Raw genomic sequence first — 14,435 nt, 5'->3', positions numbered from 1 at the left:
ATGCTCGTGGTCAGAGGCTGGGATCAGGAAGAGACGTGAGGGGAGGGTGGGAGCTGAGCGCAGGCAGAAGCCAGGCCGTCTGTCCGCCCGTGCTGTGTGACAGCGTCACGTGGCCAGGAGTCTGGTTTGGGATACTGTTTTGTGTTATCAAGGCTATTTTTCATCTTTTTTCTTTCTTTCTTTTTTTAACTTTGCAGCTTCTAGCCGAAAATCTTCAGTTGGTGTGAAAAAGACCAGCAAGAGCAGAACATTAACAAGGCAATCTATGTCAAGAATTCCAGCTTCTTCCAACTCTACCTCATCTAAGCTAACTCATCTAAACAATTCCAGGGTACCAAAGAAACTGAAAAAGCCTGCAAAGCCTTTACTTCCGAAGGTGAAATTAAGAAACCATTGCAAGCGGCCGGAGCAGAAGAGTGCTTCAGGAAAGCTCGAGATGGGAAACTTAGTCCTTAAAGAGCCGAAAGTGGTTCTCTATAAAAATCTGCCCCTTAAAAAAGACCAGGAGCCAGAGGGACCAGTGCCAGCCACTGCGGCCAGTGGGTGCTTAACCAGACACGCGGCCAGGGAGCACAGACAGAATTCGGGGCGAGGGGCCCCCTCGCCAGGGGAGGGCGCCCTCGGCGCCTACGCCACCAGGCGGTCCGCACGGACGAGAACGGCTCTGAAGGAGCCCTCTGACATCAAGCTGGAACCAAATACTCCGGGCGGCTACGAAAGCAGCGTGCCCGAGCCGGGCCCGGAGAGCGAGCACCCGCCGCCTGCGGCGCCAGAGGAGGAGGAGGAGGAGGAGGAGGAGGAGGAGGAGGAGGAGGAGGAGGAGGGAGAGCCGGCGGGGGACGCTGCGCCCGGCGGGGAGGCGAGGTGTCCGCGGGGCGACAGCAGCGCTGCGAAGAGGAAGCCCCGGCCGGGGAAGCTCGCGAGGCAGTTGGCGAAGGCGGGGGAGCCCACGCCGGAGCACAGCCCCCCCGGGAAGGCCGGGCCGGGGCCCCTCCCGGACCAGGGCGAGCACAGCGGCTCGGAGGGGCCGCCCGGCGGCTACACGGACTGGGCCCCCTCGCCCGTGGCCGGCCCGGCGCTGACGGCGGACGGCTTCAAAGCAAAGGACGGCTTCAGGGCGGCGAAGAGCAAGAAGAAGCGGCGCATCACGCGGTATGACGCGCAGCTCATCCTGGAGAACAGCTCCGGGATCCCCAAGCTGACGCTGCGCCGGCGGCACGACAGCAGCAGCAGGACCAGCAACCCCGAGGGCGACGGGGCGAGCGCCTCCAAGATCAGCATCAAGCTGAGCAAAGACCACGAGAACGACAGCAATCTCTACGTAGCAAAGCTCAATAACGGGTTCAACTCAGGGCCGGGCGGCAGCGCCACCAAGCTCAAGATCCAGCTCAAGCGGGACGAGGAGGGCCGGGCGCCGTGCGCCGAGGGGCGGCGCGAGAACGGGGTGTGCTGCGGGGACCCGCTGTCCCTGCTGGAGTCGCAGATGGAGGTGGGCGACTACAGCCCGTACGAGGAGGACAGCACGGACGCCCCCTCGTCCTCCGAGGGCGGCGACGAGGGCGACGAGGACGAGGACGAGGACGAGGACGAGGACGAGGACTTCATCCCCCTGCCGCCCGCCAAGCGGCTGCGGCTCATCGTGGGGAAGGACGCCATCGACATCGACATCTCTTCCCGGAGGAGAGAGGGCCAGTCTGAGGCTCAGCGCGTGAGGCTGGCATGGACTACTTAGAAATAAGGATTCCGGCCCGCATTCCTCCACTGAAACGTGTGAGCGGCGGCACTTCCCTCGTTCTCACTTCCCGGCACGACGCGTAGACTGTGCAGCGTGCCGACCGGCCGAGTCCGGCTTGTGCACATTTTGTTGTCCTTTCTGGATCGCCGCCTTACGTGCAATTCCGAGTCGGGGGGAAGCCCTGCCGGCAGGTGAAGGCTCAGCAAACTGCAGTGGGAGCGGCTTTCCACGGCGCTGAGAACAGGGATGCGGCTCCACAGTTTTTTTAACTGTAAGAGCATCAGCTGGCTCTTTAATGTGTGACTAAACAGTAACTCACACCAACCCTAGTAGCGGCATATTAAGGTTTTCTAGTCCATGCTAATATCACCAGCAATGACCTTTGGCTTTTTGGTTTATTTGCTAGATGTTCCCCTTGGAGTTGATCAGCTCCGCACTGTTAGCTGGCCAGGCGTACTGTGTGTGGCCTTGGTTAACTAGCAGACCGTCAGGAGTCAAATTGGTTTATTTTTTTTTTTAAAGTACAATCCCATGCGTGACAGCCAACTTTTCAGTACATTATATGTACGAGGGTAGCAGTGTGCAGGATGAGTTTCGATACAGCGTATTTATTGCTTGTCATGTAAATTAAAGACCTTGTATTTAACACTTTTCAATACTTTTAGATAAAATTGTTCTTTGCAAGAATGATTGGTGCTTATTTTTTCAAAAATTTGCTGTGAACAATGTGATGACAACAAGCGACATTTAATGAACTACAGCTGTCTTCATTTGGGTCTTCGAGTTTTCTGTTGCACTTGTAAAATGCTACAAGGAATATTAAAAAACTATTCACTTTAACTTATAATAGTTTATGAAATAAAAACATGAGTCACAGCTTTTGTTCTGTGGTAACCTATAAAAATGTTTGTCTTTAAAAGTCAATGTAAAGAACTGAAAACGATGTATATGTTGTAAATATTTGTGTGTTGTGAGAAATTTTTGTCATAAGAAATTAAAAGAACTTACCAGGAAGGTTTTTAAGTTTAGAAATATCCATGCCAATAAAATAGGAAATTATAAATACATAGTTTTAAGCACTGCATCAGTGGGAGTTCTTGACTTATGTTAGTTTATGTATGAAAATATCGAAGAGTTTTTGACTATATTGTCAGTTAGACGGAAAGAAGAGTCAGATTTAATTTGTTTTTTGAAGCACTTTGAAAAGATAAATTAATTTTAAGTAAGTTAATGAACGAAATTTTACTACTTTATGTTCAGTACCAGTCTTTCCTTTTCCTGGGTGGTTTTCTAAATCATTGGACAGACACTGGGGGATGTGAGCCTACAGCGGGCAGAGCCAGCGGGTCTGCTCCCGGGCAGCGTGTGCGTGTGCTCTCTGACACAGCGCTCCTGTGTACCCCGTCCGGGCCCCGTGGTGTCTGGAAAGGGAGCCCCGTTTTAAATATTGAAGGAATCTGCAGGTGATGGAACCCTTGGAGAAACCTCTGTGCTCACTGTCATTCCGAATTATTCCCCCAGTTCCCAGCTGCTGGGACATTCAGTTCCTTAACACTATCGCCAGTAGGTTCCAGGTAGAAATGAACAATCTCCGTAAGAGTTTGTTTTAATGTAGCAGTTCGTTTTCCTTCCTTCAAGGCATCACTTCTGTAGTCTGCTGTCGCCCCTGCGTGTTCAGATGCAGTCTGCCCTCAGGTAGCGATGGGCAGCGCGTGGCACACACCCTGCCTCTGTGCTCAGCTGGAGCGCCCCCCGGGCAGCAGGCGGCCCCAGGCCTGTCCCGAGTCCTCGGAGCCCGGGGTCCCTGTGAGACGGGTACTCGCGCCACCAGGGCAGGGCAGGGCAGAGGGCCACCTCATCCCCACCTTCAATCAAACAATAACTTAAACATCTTGAACTGTTTCTTGGAATACCAACAATAGCCGTTACAGGAGTCCCAATCTTAAATATCGTATTTCCCACTTTTCTCCATGGTTAAGCTTCTTTTCAGTAACTTATTTATGATGTTAGTTTTTACTGTCTGCAGCCTCGTCCTGTGAGGCTGGCCTTCCCGTGTCTGAGCGTGACACCGGCAGCCTCACTGTCTCAGAGTCTGTGCCCCAGCCTGGCCACCGCCGGCGCCTTCCGAGGAGCTGACTGTCCGCTGTTGTGTTGTCCTGGCTCTGCCCTGTGGGGTGGCGAAACCCATACTCTGGTGATCTCTTGTAAGAGGTCAATGAAACTTCATTCAATAAAACTCTTAGCTTGAGCTTATGCAATGATTGGTAAAGACTTTTGCATTGTAAGAATTAGGAAGTGATCATAGAAATATATGTATTCAATTTTCAATCATTTTTCAAACTACTGTTTTAAATTGTTTTTGCTGAGTTGTAATACTTTTGAGATACAATGTATTCCTTGTACTGAAAGAATGAAAAAAAGGACTTTTTCAGCATTTGAGGTAAGTTCTTTAATGTTTCATTAAAAACATTTTTTACAAATATTTTGTACATGCACTTGCAGTATTGAGGTTAATCATTTTAATAAATTCGGAAATTAAAACAGTCTGGCCGGTGTTCACTGCATCCAAGAAGGAAACATCCAGGTGATTTTCTCTCTCAAGGATTTCATTTCAGGTAGATTTTGTAAATTCAGCGTTTTTAAAGCCTTTTCAGTCTCTCTGAGTGTTGAGTTCTCAGAACCCTGATCTCCTTTGCTTCTGGTGGAGAAGACCTTTTGGCCACTCAGTTTAAGAGAGAAGCAGGGGCCAGGCTGGCTCAGTGTTTGAGCATTGACCTATGAACTAAGAGGTCACGGTTCGATTCCCGGTCAGAGCACACTCTTGGGTTACCGGCTGGATCTCCAGTGGGAGGTGTGCAGGAGGCAGCCGATCAGTGATGCTTTCTCATCATTGATGTTTCTCTCGTGCTCCTTTCCTCTCTGAAATAATCTCTATATAAAAGCCTAAGCGATCAAATGACTGGTCGCAATGGAGTGCACTGACCACCAGGGGGAGACAACGCGGGAGCTGCGTGCTGGTGGTCAGTGCGCTCCCACAGCGGGAGAGCCCTCAGCTCCGCTGCCAGGGAGATGCCGGCACGGAGGCGGCTGGGTGAGCGGGGCGGCTGGGTGAGCGGGGGCCGCACGGCCAGAGGCCTGGCTCAGGCTCCTCCCGGGCCGCCTGCCACTGGGCACCACTGCGTCCCTCAGTATCGACTGGCCCGTGGGGATCGGGCTGAAACCGGCAGACATCTCCCGAGGGGCCCGGGGTTGTCAGGGCGCAGGCCAGGCTGAGGGACCGCACTGGTGCACAGTTCTGTGCACTGGGCCTTTGTGTGTGTGTGTGTGTGTGTGTGTGTGTGTGTGTGTGTACTATATATAATTTTTTTTCTTTTAAGAAGAGTGAGTGGGAGGAGCACCTGCTCTCTGTGGGGAGGCTTTAAAGGACATCCTCTTACCCTCAGCCCTCCGGGCCTGTGAAGGCTTTTGCAGCCCGCTTTTCCGTGGTTCCTGGTTAGTTAGGTTTTGTCTCATGGACTGGATAGAACTGGTGTGAGTCCTTCTCCCAGTTCAGCAAAACCTGGTTGGAAGAGGAAATGCGGCTGGCATGGGAGTCAGGAAACCTGAGTTTGCCCAGCGTTGCAAGGTCTGGGTGACCCGGGCAGGCTGCTGACCCAGATCTCTCGCACCTGGGGGTCGGGCGGACCCCGGTGCCATGGCCGGGCGGCTCCAGGCCGAGCCGCCTGCTCGGTGAGGCGGTGAGGGCGGTGGTGCGGACCAGGATGGAAAGCCTGACCCTGACCCTCTGGAATGTCCACGCGGACGGTCTGCAGGGTGAAAAGGCTCCCGGTGGCCTGCCTGTCACTCGGTCTCGGTGTCCTTTGCGATGACCAGCTCGCTGGGCCGTGCTGCCAGCGCTGCTGCGGTTTCTGTCTCTCAGGCGCCATCGTGTTCGCTGCAGACCCGTGGCGCTCAGAGCCGGGTGAGCTGCTGGCCGGGGCACTGGCGCTCCGGGGCGGTGGTCAGCGTGACCCCAGCATGCAGGCCGGGCAGGTGGGGCGGTGAGGAGGCCTTGGGCTCGGTGGTTGCTAACGCCCAGGGGGGAGCAGGTTTGGACTCCTCAGGAAGGAGCCGGTGGTGAGTGGGCAGGATGGCCATGGGGTCTTCCCCCGCTGCCTCCGCCCCTCCCTGCGCTGGGCGCCCCGTCCTCCCAGGACACGGCGTGAGCTCAGACAGCTGGGGGCCTCCCTGGAGGACGGCAGTCTGGCGGGAACGTCTCTGTAAAAAGCCGTATGGCCCGGCAGGCGTGGTTCGTGACGGGGCGTCTGCCCAGGGCCCAGGCGGTGACCGCCGGACTCCAGTCGGGGCCCAGGCTCGATCCCCAGCGCGGGAGCATGCAGGAGGCAGTCTATCGATGCTTCTCTCTCATCAGTGTTTCTCTCCCTTCCCCTTCTTGTCTCTCTGAACCCAAAACATATTTTAAAAAATAAATAAAAAAGCTGTTGACAAACCTTAAAAACAAGTCTATGTTCCTGGATCCGATCCTGCCATATCTGTGTTTTCTGCTGAGATGTGGACGGTGACCTTGGGGCCTGGGGGGACCGTCCTGCTGAGTCTGCCCCGCTACGGGGAGGAGCGCCGCTGGGCCACTCAGGCCGGGCCCCAGGCTGGCAGCGGGGTCCCGGTCCGAGGCCTGAGCGGGGGCGTCGAGAGAGAAGAGTTGCGTTTCTTTGACGTGCGTTGGACACGGAATGCGCTGCGGGTTTCGGAGGAGGAAGGTTTGAGAGTCTTCCTGTGGGTGTGATAAAGCCCCCCGTCAGATGTGAGAGGCCGAGGGACCGAGAGCCGGGAGCAGGAGAGGCCCTGGGCGGCGCCGTCCAGGAGGCCGAGGGGTGAGGGTGGGGAGGGGTGCGGCGGAGAGGGAGAGAAGGCTGGCAGCGGCAGGGGGGGTGGTGTGGAGGGACAAGCAGGTCAAACTGGAGGGGAAGCTTCCAGGAGACAGTTCCAGGGAAGGGAGGGGAGGGGAGGGGAGGGGAGGGGAGGGGAGGGGAGGGGAGGGGAGGGGAGGGGAGGGGAGGGGAGGGGAGGGGAGGGGTATGAGTCTGGGGGAGGAAGTGCTGTGCCAAGCGCTGAGGTCCCGGAACTCCGTGTGCTCGTGGACTCCATGGAACCGCAGGCCTGGCCGAGGGCAGGTGCACCGGGCTGCGGCCCTCTTCCGGCTCTCCACCCCCCACACTCCCCGCCCGAGGCTTCATGGGGTCACACAGACCACAGGCCCGCAGGGGGAGCAGGGCTTGCACGAGGTCAGACACCGCTGTTTACAATGCAGGCGCACAGCTAGAAGTTTTTCTTCAGACGGAGTTGCTGGCCAGGTTCCCAAGGTCTCAGTCCCTTTCTGCCGGCCATCCCTGGATTCCCACGGGGGGGGGGGGGGGGGGCCCTCGGAAGGGGCCCGTTTACCACACAGAAGGGGGTCTTTCAGTCTAGATCCAGCTTCTGGGTGATAGAGGAGAGGGGGCAGTCCCAGCAGGAGGGCGTCTGTCCCGCACCCGGGAGGCAGGGTGTGGAGGGCGAGGGGCGAGGGCCCGGAGCTTGGGCATGAAGGAGGCTTGGCACTGAGACAGGGAAGGCACCCACGGGCCCAGGGCTGATGGAGCACGGCTCCGACAGGAGCGGACAGGGCTGAGGGACAGGGGCAGCTGGGCAGGAGCGCCCGAGTGCGGGCAGGCGGGAGAGGGGTGCAGCCCTGGGATGGGAAATCGCGGTGCTGGAGGCAGGAGGCGCCCCGGAGGGAGGGCGGTGAGCACGGAGCTGGGAGCAGGCGAGCATGGAGGACGGAGGCGGAGGCAGAGGGGGGTAAGGGCAGCATTTGCCATGATGTCCTGGGAAGGTCAGGGGGGAGATAGTGTCCTGGTTCAGAGAGGCTAAGACTCTGGACAGGACTGAGGGCGCCCACGTGGACAGCACACAGACAGCCTTCACCCTGAGGCCTGCAGGCCGCGGCTGAGCCTGTGGACCGAAACACCCTCCTCAGGGGGGCCGGGGGGCCGGGGGGCTGGGAGCTGGGGGGCCGGGGGGCTGGGGCCTGGGGGACTGGAGGGCTGGGGAACTGGGGGGCTGGGGAGCTGAGGGGCTGGGGGGCTGTGGCCTGGGGAGCTGAGGGGCTGGGAGGCTGGGGGGCTGGGAGCTGGGGGGCTGGGAGGCTGGGGGGCTGGGGAGCTGAGGGGCTGGGAGGCTGGGGGGCTGGGAGCTGGGGGGCTGGGGAGCTGAGGGGCTGGGAGGCTGGGGGGCTGGGGAGCTGAGGGGCTGGGAGGCTGGGGGGCTGGGAGCTGGGGGGCTGGGGAGCTGAGGGGCTGGGAGGCTGGGGTCTGGGAGCTGAGGGGCTGGGAGGCTGGGGTCTGGGAGCTGAGGGGCTGGGAGGCTGGGGTCTGGGAGCTGAGGGGCTGGGAGGCTGGGGGGCTGGGGCCTGGGGGGCTGGGGGGCTGGGGCCTGGGGGGCTGGGGGGCTGGGGCCTGGGGGGCTGGGGGGGTGAGTAAAAGCTCTGTAACTCAATGAATGCGTGAGTCAGCCTGCCCAAGTCAGCCTGTGGTGAGTGGCAGCCAAAGGTCAACCCCATCAACCCCAGATCCGGCCCCACGGCCCTGCCCTCGCGGGTCACTGAGTCCAGGGGCCCTGGGGCCAGAGCCGAGTCACAGTCACGAGGCCTCACCTGTGCCAGGTGATTACCGGGTGACAAACAGCAATCACGGCTTTCACCCTCGTTTCCCAACTCTGTCCAAAGGTCACGGTGCAGGTAAGCGGGGGCCGCCCCCGTTAGTCAAACAGACAGGGAGCCTGAAAAGTGGGTCAGGTGCCACCACGTCCGCCAGGCCCGCAGGACTCCTGCCTTTATCTGAGAAGGCGAGCCAGACACGAGAATGCCTCGAGACAGACAACGGGACAGCGGAGTTCAAGGTCTCCTCCAGCCTGGCCCCTCCGCGGCGGCTGCGGTCGGACAGTGACCTCACTCAGACGGGGAGCTCAGAGGGGCCGCTGGCTGGGGTTCTGGCGTTACCCCAGCACTTGGCCATGATCACATCGGGCCGGTGTGGGGAGGGAAGGGGTGTGTGCGCAGGGCGTTGGTGCTTCTCGGAGGCACACCTGGGACCCAGCTCCACCTGCCCCTGTCACCGCCGAACACCCAGGGCAGCTTCCGGGGGTGGGGGCGCTGGGCCGGGGGCACCTGGGGGAGACGGCGGCTCTCCTCTCTGCCTGCGGAGCTGGGCAGGGGCCCTCCCGGGCTCACTCCCCCAAGCCAAACGGAACAATGTTTATTTCCTCCTCTTCCCAGTCAAACGGCATTCCTCCTCTCGGGGTGAGAGGGTGAGTGAAGGCGCAGCCTTGCCAGCCTCCACGTGGGCAAGCTGACCCGGGAGGGGCTCCGTCTGGGTCCCGGCTGGCAGCGGGCGCCTGACCCGATCCCCTGCCGGGCTGCCCGGGGCTGGCGGCCAGGCTGCTGGCATGGCCTTGGCCTTTCTGCCCTTCCTTCACGGTGAGCACAGACAACAACCTCCCTTCGCTGGCCTCAGTTTTCTCACCTGTGAAATGGGCTGACCCCAGCACTTCGCTTTGGGAGTGGGGAGGATGGAGCGGACCAGTGGCCCCCACATCAGCAGTCAGTGCCGGCTGGCATCAGTCTGAGCCCCCCCACGGTCTGTGCATGCACCCTGACTCGTATAGGCCCTTTCTCTCTGCCCTCTGCCCTCTCGGCGGACAGCTGCCCATTGGGCTGTAATCACCACCTCCTCCATCCCAACTTCACATGCCCGGCTGTGGAGCTGGTCTCCGCTGCCGACCGGACACAGAGTGGTCCTTCCTTGTCCCCTCCCTCCCGTCCCCCCCATCCCAGGGCTCTTTCCGATCCATCTGCTCCTGGACGCTCCAAAGGCACAGGATCCCAGCCCAGCCCCCCTGCAGGCAGCAGGGACACAGAGCAGGACCAGCCGAAACTGATTTGGCTCAGTGGATAGAGCAGCAGCCTGTGGACTTAAAGGTCCCGGGTTTGATTCTGGTCAAGAGCATGTGCCTTGGTTGCGGGCACATCCCCAGTAGGAGGTGTGCAGGAGGCAGCTGATCGATGATTCTCTCATTGATATTTCTAACTATCTCTCTCCCTTCCTTTCTGTAAAAAATCAATAAAAATTTATTTTTTTAGCCGAAACCGGTTTGGCTCAATGGACAGAGCGTTGGCTTGGGGACTGAAAGGTCCCAGGTTCGATTCCGGTCAAGGGCATGTACTTTGGTTGCGGGCACATCCCCCGTAGGGGGTGTGCAAGAGGCAGCTGATCGATGACTCTCTCTCATCGATGTTTCTAACTCTCTATCTCTCTCCCTTCCTCTCTGTACAAAATCAATAAAATATATATATTTTTAAAATTTATTTTTTTAAAAACAAGAGCAGGACCGTGGGTGAATGCCTGACGGGACGGCCTTGTCCGCCTCATGGAGGGTCACAAAGACAGCGGGCGCCGCGGGGGCCCTGGTCAGTCACTCTCAGCCGCTCTGGTTTCCTGGAGTCTGACCCCAGCACCAGCAGGGCCTCCCCAGCTCCTCCACCTCCTCCCAACCGGACCCCGCCATCCCAGAAGGCCAGAGGAGAGAGGGACCCCCCACCCCCAGCGAGGGACAGTGCCTGGCCTGGGCCACACATCCAGCAGGGGCGAGGCGGGTGGGACTGGAGCCAGGCAGTCCTGGCAGCCGGAGCCATGCGGGCAGAGGCAGGCGGTGCCCGCAGGCTGCTGGTGCCGGAGTCAGTGCCTGGAGCCGCTGTTGACATGTGATAGCGGTGTTTGCTTAGCTGGGCCGCTCATCAGAGGGGTTAATGTTCAACCCCGCGGCCAGGCCTCTGCGTGGAGCCACGGCCTGTCTACCCCGGGCTGTGACCAAGGCCCCGGGCTGTGACCGAGGCTGTGACTGAGGCCTGGGCTGTGACCGAGGCTGTGCCCTGAGGCTGTGATCGAGGCCCCAGGCTGTGATCGAGGCCCCGGGCTGTGACCGAGGCTGTGACTGAGGCTGTGACTGAGTGAGGCCCCGGGCTGTGACCTGAGGCTGTGCCCTGAGGCTGTGATCGAGGCCCCGGGCTGTGACTGACTGAGGCCCGGGGCTGTGATCGAGGCCCCGGGCTGTGACTGACTGAGGCCCGGGGCTGTGACCTGAGGCTGTGCCCTGAGGCTGTGATCGAGGCCCCAGGCTGTGATCGAGGCCCCGGGCTGTGATCGAGGCCCCGGGTTGTGATCGAGGCCCCGGGCTGTGATCGAGGCCCCGGGCTGTGACGGAGGCTCCGGGTTGTGATCGAGGCCCCGGGCTGTGATCGAGGCCCCGGGCTGTGACCGAGGCCCCGGGCTGTGACCGAGGCCTCGGGCTGTGACTGACTGAGGCCCCGGGCTGTGCCCTGAGGCTGTGATCGAGGCCCCGGGTTGTGATCGAGGCCCCAGGCTGTGATTGAATGAGGCCCCAGGCTGTGATCGAGGCCCCGGGCTGTGATTGAATGAGGCCCCAGGCTGTGCCTGAGGCCCCGGGCTGTGACGGAGACCCGGTCTCCCGGCTCCGGGGAACACGGGGCTGCCGGCGGACTCCGGGCCGGAGGAGCAGCCTCAGGCTCCGCACAGTCACAGCCGCAGGGACCCACCACGTTGGGCCGGGCCGGGGGCTGGAGCCCCTGGGCGGACCCAGCGGCTGTGGCTCCAAGTGTGGGGTGGGGCTGGCCAGTGGGTTAGGGAGCCTTCGCTCCCTTCCTCTCAGCCTCACCCTGAGGGCTGCTCTCACCCTGTGGCTCCTCTCACCCTGTGCTGTCCACCCAGACGTCCCCCCCAAACCCTCTCAGACCCCCGCCCATCTCTCTGCTCAGCCCCGACCCTCCGGCCTGGGGGTCCTTGGGGCCTGATGGGCGTCGGCTCAGGGAGGCCTGGGCAAGCCTCAGGTTGCCGGGGAGGGCACTCAGCCTCCCTCCTCCGGCCAGCCGGGCAGGGCGCAGGTCACCCCGAAAAGCCGCAGCCTCGGCTGCTCCAGCCACGGGAGCACCGGCCGGCCTCTGCTCCCCGCTCCCAGCGCAGGGCAACGAGGCTGTGCCCACCTGTGCCCCCAGGAGGAGGGGCCGGGACCAGGGCAGAGCTGCTTACTGCGCGCTGGGCCGGGGACAGAGCCCGAGGTGCAGGATGGGCCCGGGAGGGCTGAGGGCCAAGGGGACTCGGGTGGGCAGCAGCCACTCCCCTCCTGCCGCAGCCGCAGCCTCCATGCCCCGTGAGCACCGGGGTCCCACGCAGCCCCCAGGGCCCCATGAGCACTGAGCTTCCAGAGGCTCCTTCCAGAGGCTCCTCCGCGCAGCCAGGGAACCTTCCAGAGAGGGGAGCAGAGGCGCAGGCGTGGGGGCAGAGCAGGCCGGGGACGGGAGAAGGACCTCGGTGTGGCCGGGCTGGCTGCTGTCCGCGGGCGCAGGGGAGGGCGCTCTGAGGAGCGAGCAGACCTGGAGGCAGGAAAAGGGCAGGGCGCCCTCGGCACCACAGCGGGGCGGAGGGGGGACGCGGAGGGGTGTCGGCGGAGATGAGAGGCCGGGGCAGCCCTGCCCCCCGCTCCCGCCAGCCTGCCCCCGCAGGTGGTGCCTGAGCCCAGCGCTGGGGACAGGGCTCACTGAGGACGCAGTGGGCAGCCAGGCTGGCATCGACCCCGGGGAGGACAGTCCACACCTGGGCTGACCTGTGGGTGAGCCAGGGTCTGACTGCCCCCTGTGCCAGGCAGTATCCGGGCACTGGGTCAGACAAACAGGCTGCGGCCACATGGCTGCCAGAGGCCTCGGGGTCAGCGGTGGAGAGTGGCTGTGAAGATGGCGGACTTTGGATGTGGGCCACCGGGAGCTGCAGGAACTTCCCCACCCAGCGCTGGCCCCGCTCCTACGGCCACCGCCTGTCACTGCACCCAGCCGCTCCCTCCCTCCCTCTCTCTCTCACTCCTTCCTTCCCTCCCTCCCTCACTCCCTCCCTCCCTCCCTCCCTATCTCACTCCTTCCCTCCCTCCCTCTCTCACTCACTCCCTCCCTCCCTCCCTCTCTCACTCCCTCCCTCTCTCACTCCCTCCCTCTCTCACTCACTCCCTCCCTCCCTCCCTCTCTCACTCCCTCCCTCCCTCTCTCACTCCCTCCCTCTCTCACTCCTCCCTCTCTCACTCACTCCCTCCCTCACTCACTCCCTCCCTCTCTCCCTCTGTCTCTCCCTCCCTCCCTCTCTCACTCCCTCACTCCCTCCCTCCCTCTCTCACTCCCTCCCTCCTTCCCTCTCTCACTTCCTCACTCCCTCCCTCCCTCCCTCCCTCTCTCCCTCCCTCCCTCCCTCCCTCCCTCCCTCACTCCCTCCCTCACTCACTCACTCCCTCCTTCCCTCTTCTCACTCCCTCCCTCCCTCCCTCTCTCACTCCCTCCCTCTCTCACTCCCTCCCTCTCTCACTCACTCCCTCCCTCACTCACTCCCTCCCTCTCTCCCTCTGTCTCTCCCTCCCTCCCTCTCTCACTCCCTCCCTCCTTCCCTCTCACTCCCTCACTCCCTCACTCCCTCACTCCCTCCCTCTCTCCCTCCCTCACTCCCTCCCTCTCTCCCTCCGTCTCTCCCTCCCTCCCTCTCTCACTCCCTCACTCCCTCCCTCCCTCTCTCCCTCCCTCACTCACTCACTCCCTCCCTCACTCCCTCCCTCCCTCCCTCTCTCACTCCTTCCCTCCCTCCCTCCCTCCCTCCCTCTCTCCCTCCCTCCCTCCCTCCCTCACTTCCTCCCTCACTCACTCACTCCCTCCTTCCCTCTCTCACTCCCTCCCTCCCTCCCTCACTCCCTCCCTCACTCACTCCCTCCTTCCCTCCCTCACTCACTCACTCCCTCACTCACTCATCGCAGCTTCTCCCCTCGCTGAGAGCTGAGGCCTCGGACACGGTCCTTGACCTGACAGCCCGCACTCGGCGGCTAAAGCAGCAGCGAGGACCATTGCAAACGTGCGGAGAGGGGCGCCCGTTTGTCTCAGGAGCCTCAGTTTTCCCCTGGGAAATGGGTGTGCCGGGGGCTTGGGAGGGTTGACCGCCGTGTCTGCTGGACGGGCTCCGCGCGGTGCTGCACGGGGTGAGCTTGGTGAGCACCAGACCTCGGCGGGGGCGGACGCCCCTGAGACGTGGCCCCGGACAGAGGTTGGCTGGGCCGGTGTTTGTGTGAGCGGAGACGAAAGACTCCCTCCCCGAGAGACTGTCCCCTCCAGGCCTGTCCCTCCGCAGGTCCCCGCCCCAGGCCGCAGCGCGGGAGCCAGCGGGGGCTGGGGCCGCGCTCTCTCGTCCTGGTCACTCCCTGGGCCGCTCCGGGAAGGGGCCACTTCTCTGCTCTCACCCACGTGGCTCAGGGGGCCGGCCTCCCAGGCGCCCAGCCGGACTGCAGGGCTGCCCGCCAAGGGCCGGCCCCGGGCACTGCGATGGTCCAGGGATGGGCACAAAGGCCTGGAGCCTCCCCCACCTTCTGCCACCCCAGGGCCAGGCCGCCACGGAGGAGGCGGGTCGGACCAGCGCTTAAACCAGGTGCCGCAGCCCGCAGCCCAGACACAGCCTCGGCGCCTGTAATGCCTGCAGCTGGGGGGCCTGGGCGCCGGGTCAGGCCAGAGGCAGGCTGCTCCCCGCTTTGCTGTGTAACCCACATCCAGGTGCTCCCGCTCCAGCCTCCCATC

The 14,435-nt window shown here is 61.7% G+C and overlaps 1 protein-coding gene across 5 annotated transcripts in view; it reads left to right on the top strand.

Moving 5' to 3' along the window:
- KMT5B (lysine methyltransferase 5B) overlaps positions 1-5,161 on the top strand; it is a gene marked incomplete at its 3' end in the record, with an annotated part of 42,904 nt that extends 37,743 nt beyond the window's left edge. For all 5 annotated transcript variants that reach the window (XM_084893758.1, XM_084893757.1, XM_084893759.1 and 2 more), the window contains one exon: positions 198-5,161. In XM_084893758.1, the coding sequence (XP_084749884.1) occupies positions 198-1,732 (1,535 nt within the window). The remainder of the gene's footprint in view (positions 1-197) is intronic.
- Positions 5,162-14,435: the final 9,274 nt, after the last annotated feature.

This window comes from Pipistrellus hanaki (assembly GCF_964339955.1).
Source record: "Pipistrellus hanaki genome assembly, chromosome: 9".
NCBI lineage: Eukaryota > Metazoa > Chordata > Mammalia > Chiroptera > Vespertilionidae > Pipistrellus > Pipistrellus hanaki.
Note: the sequence above shows the minus strand (reverse complement) of the source record. Positions and strands in the feature narration are given on the sequence as shown.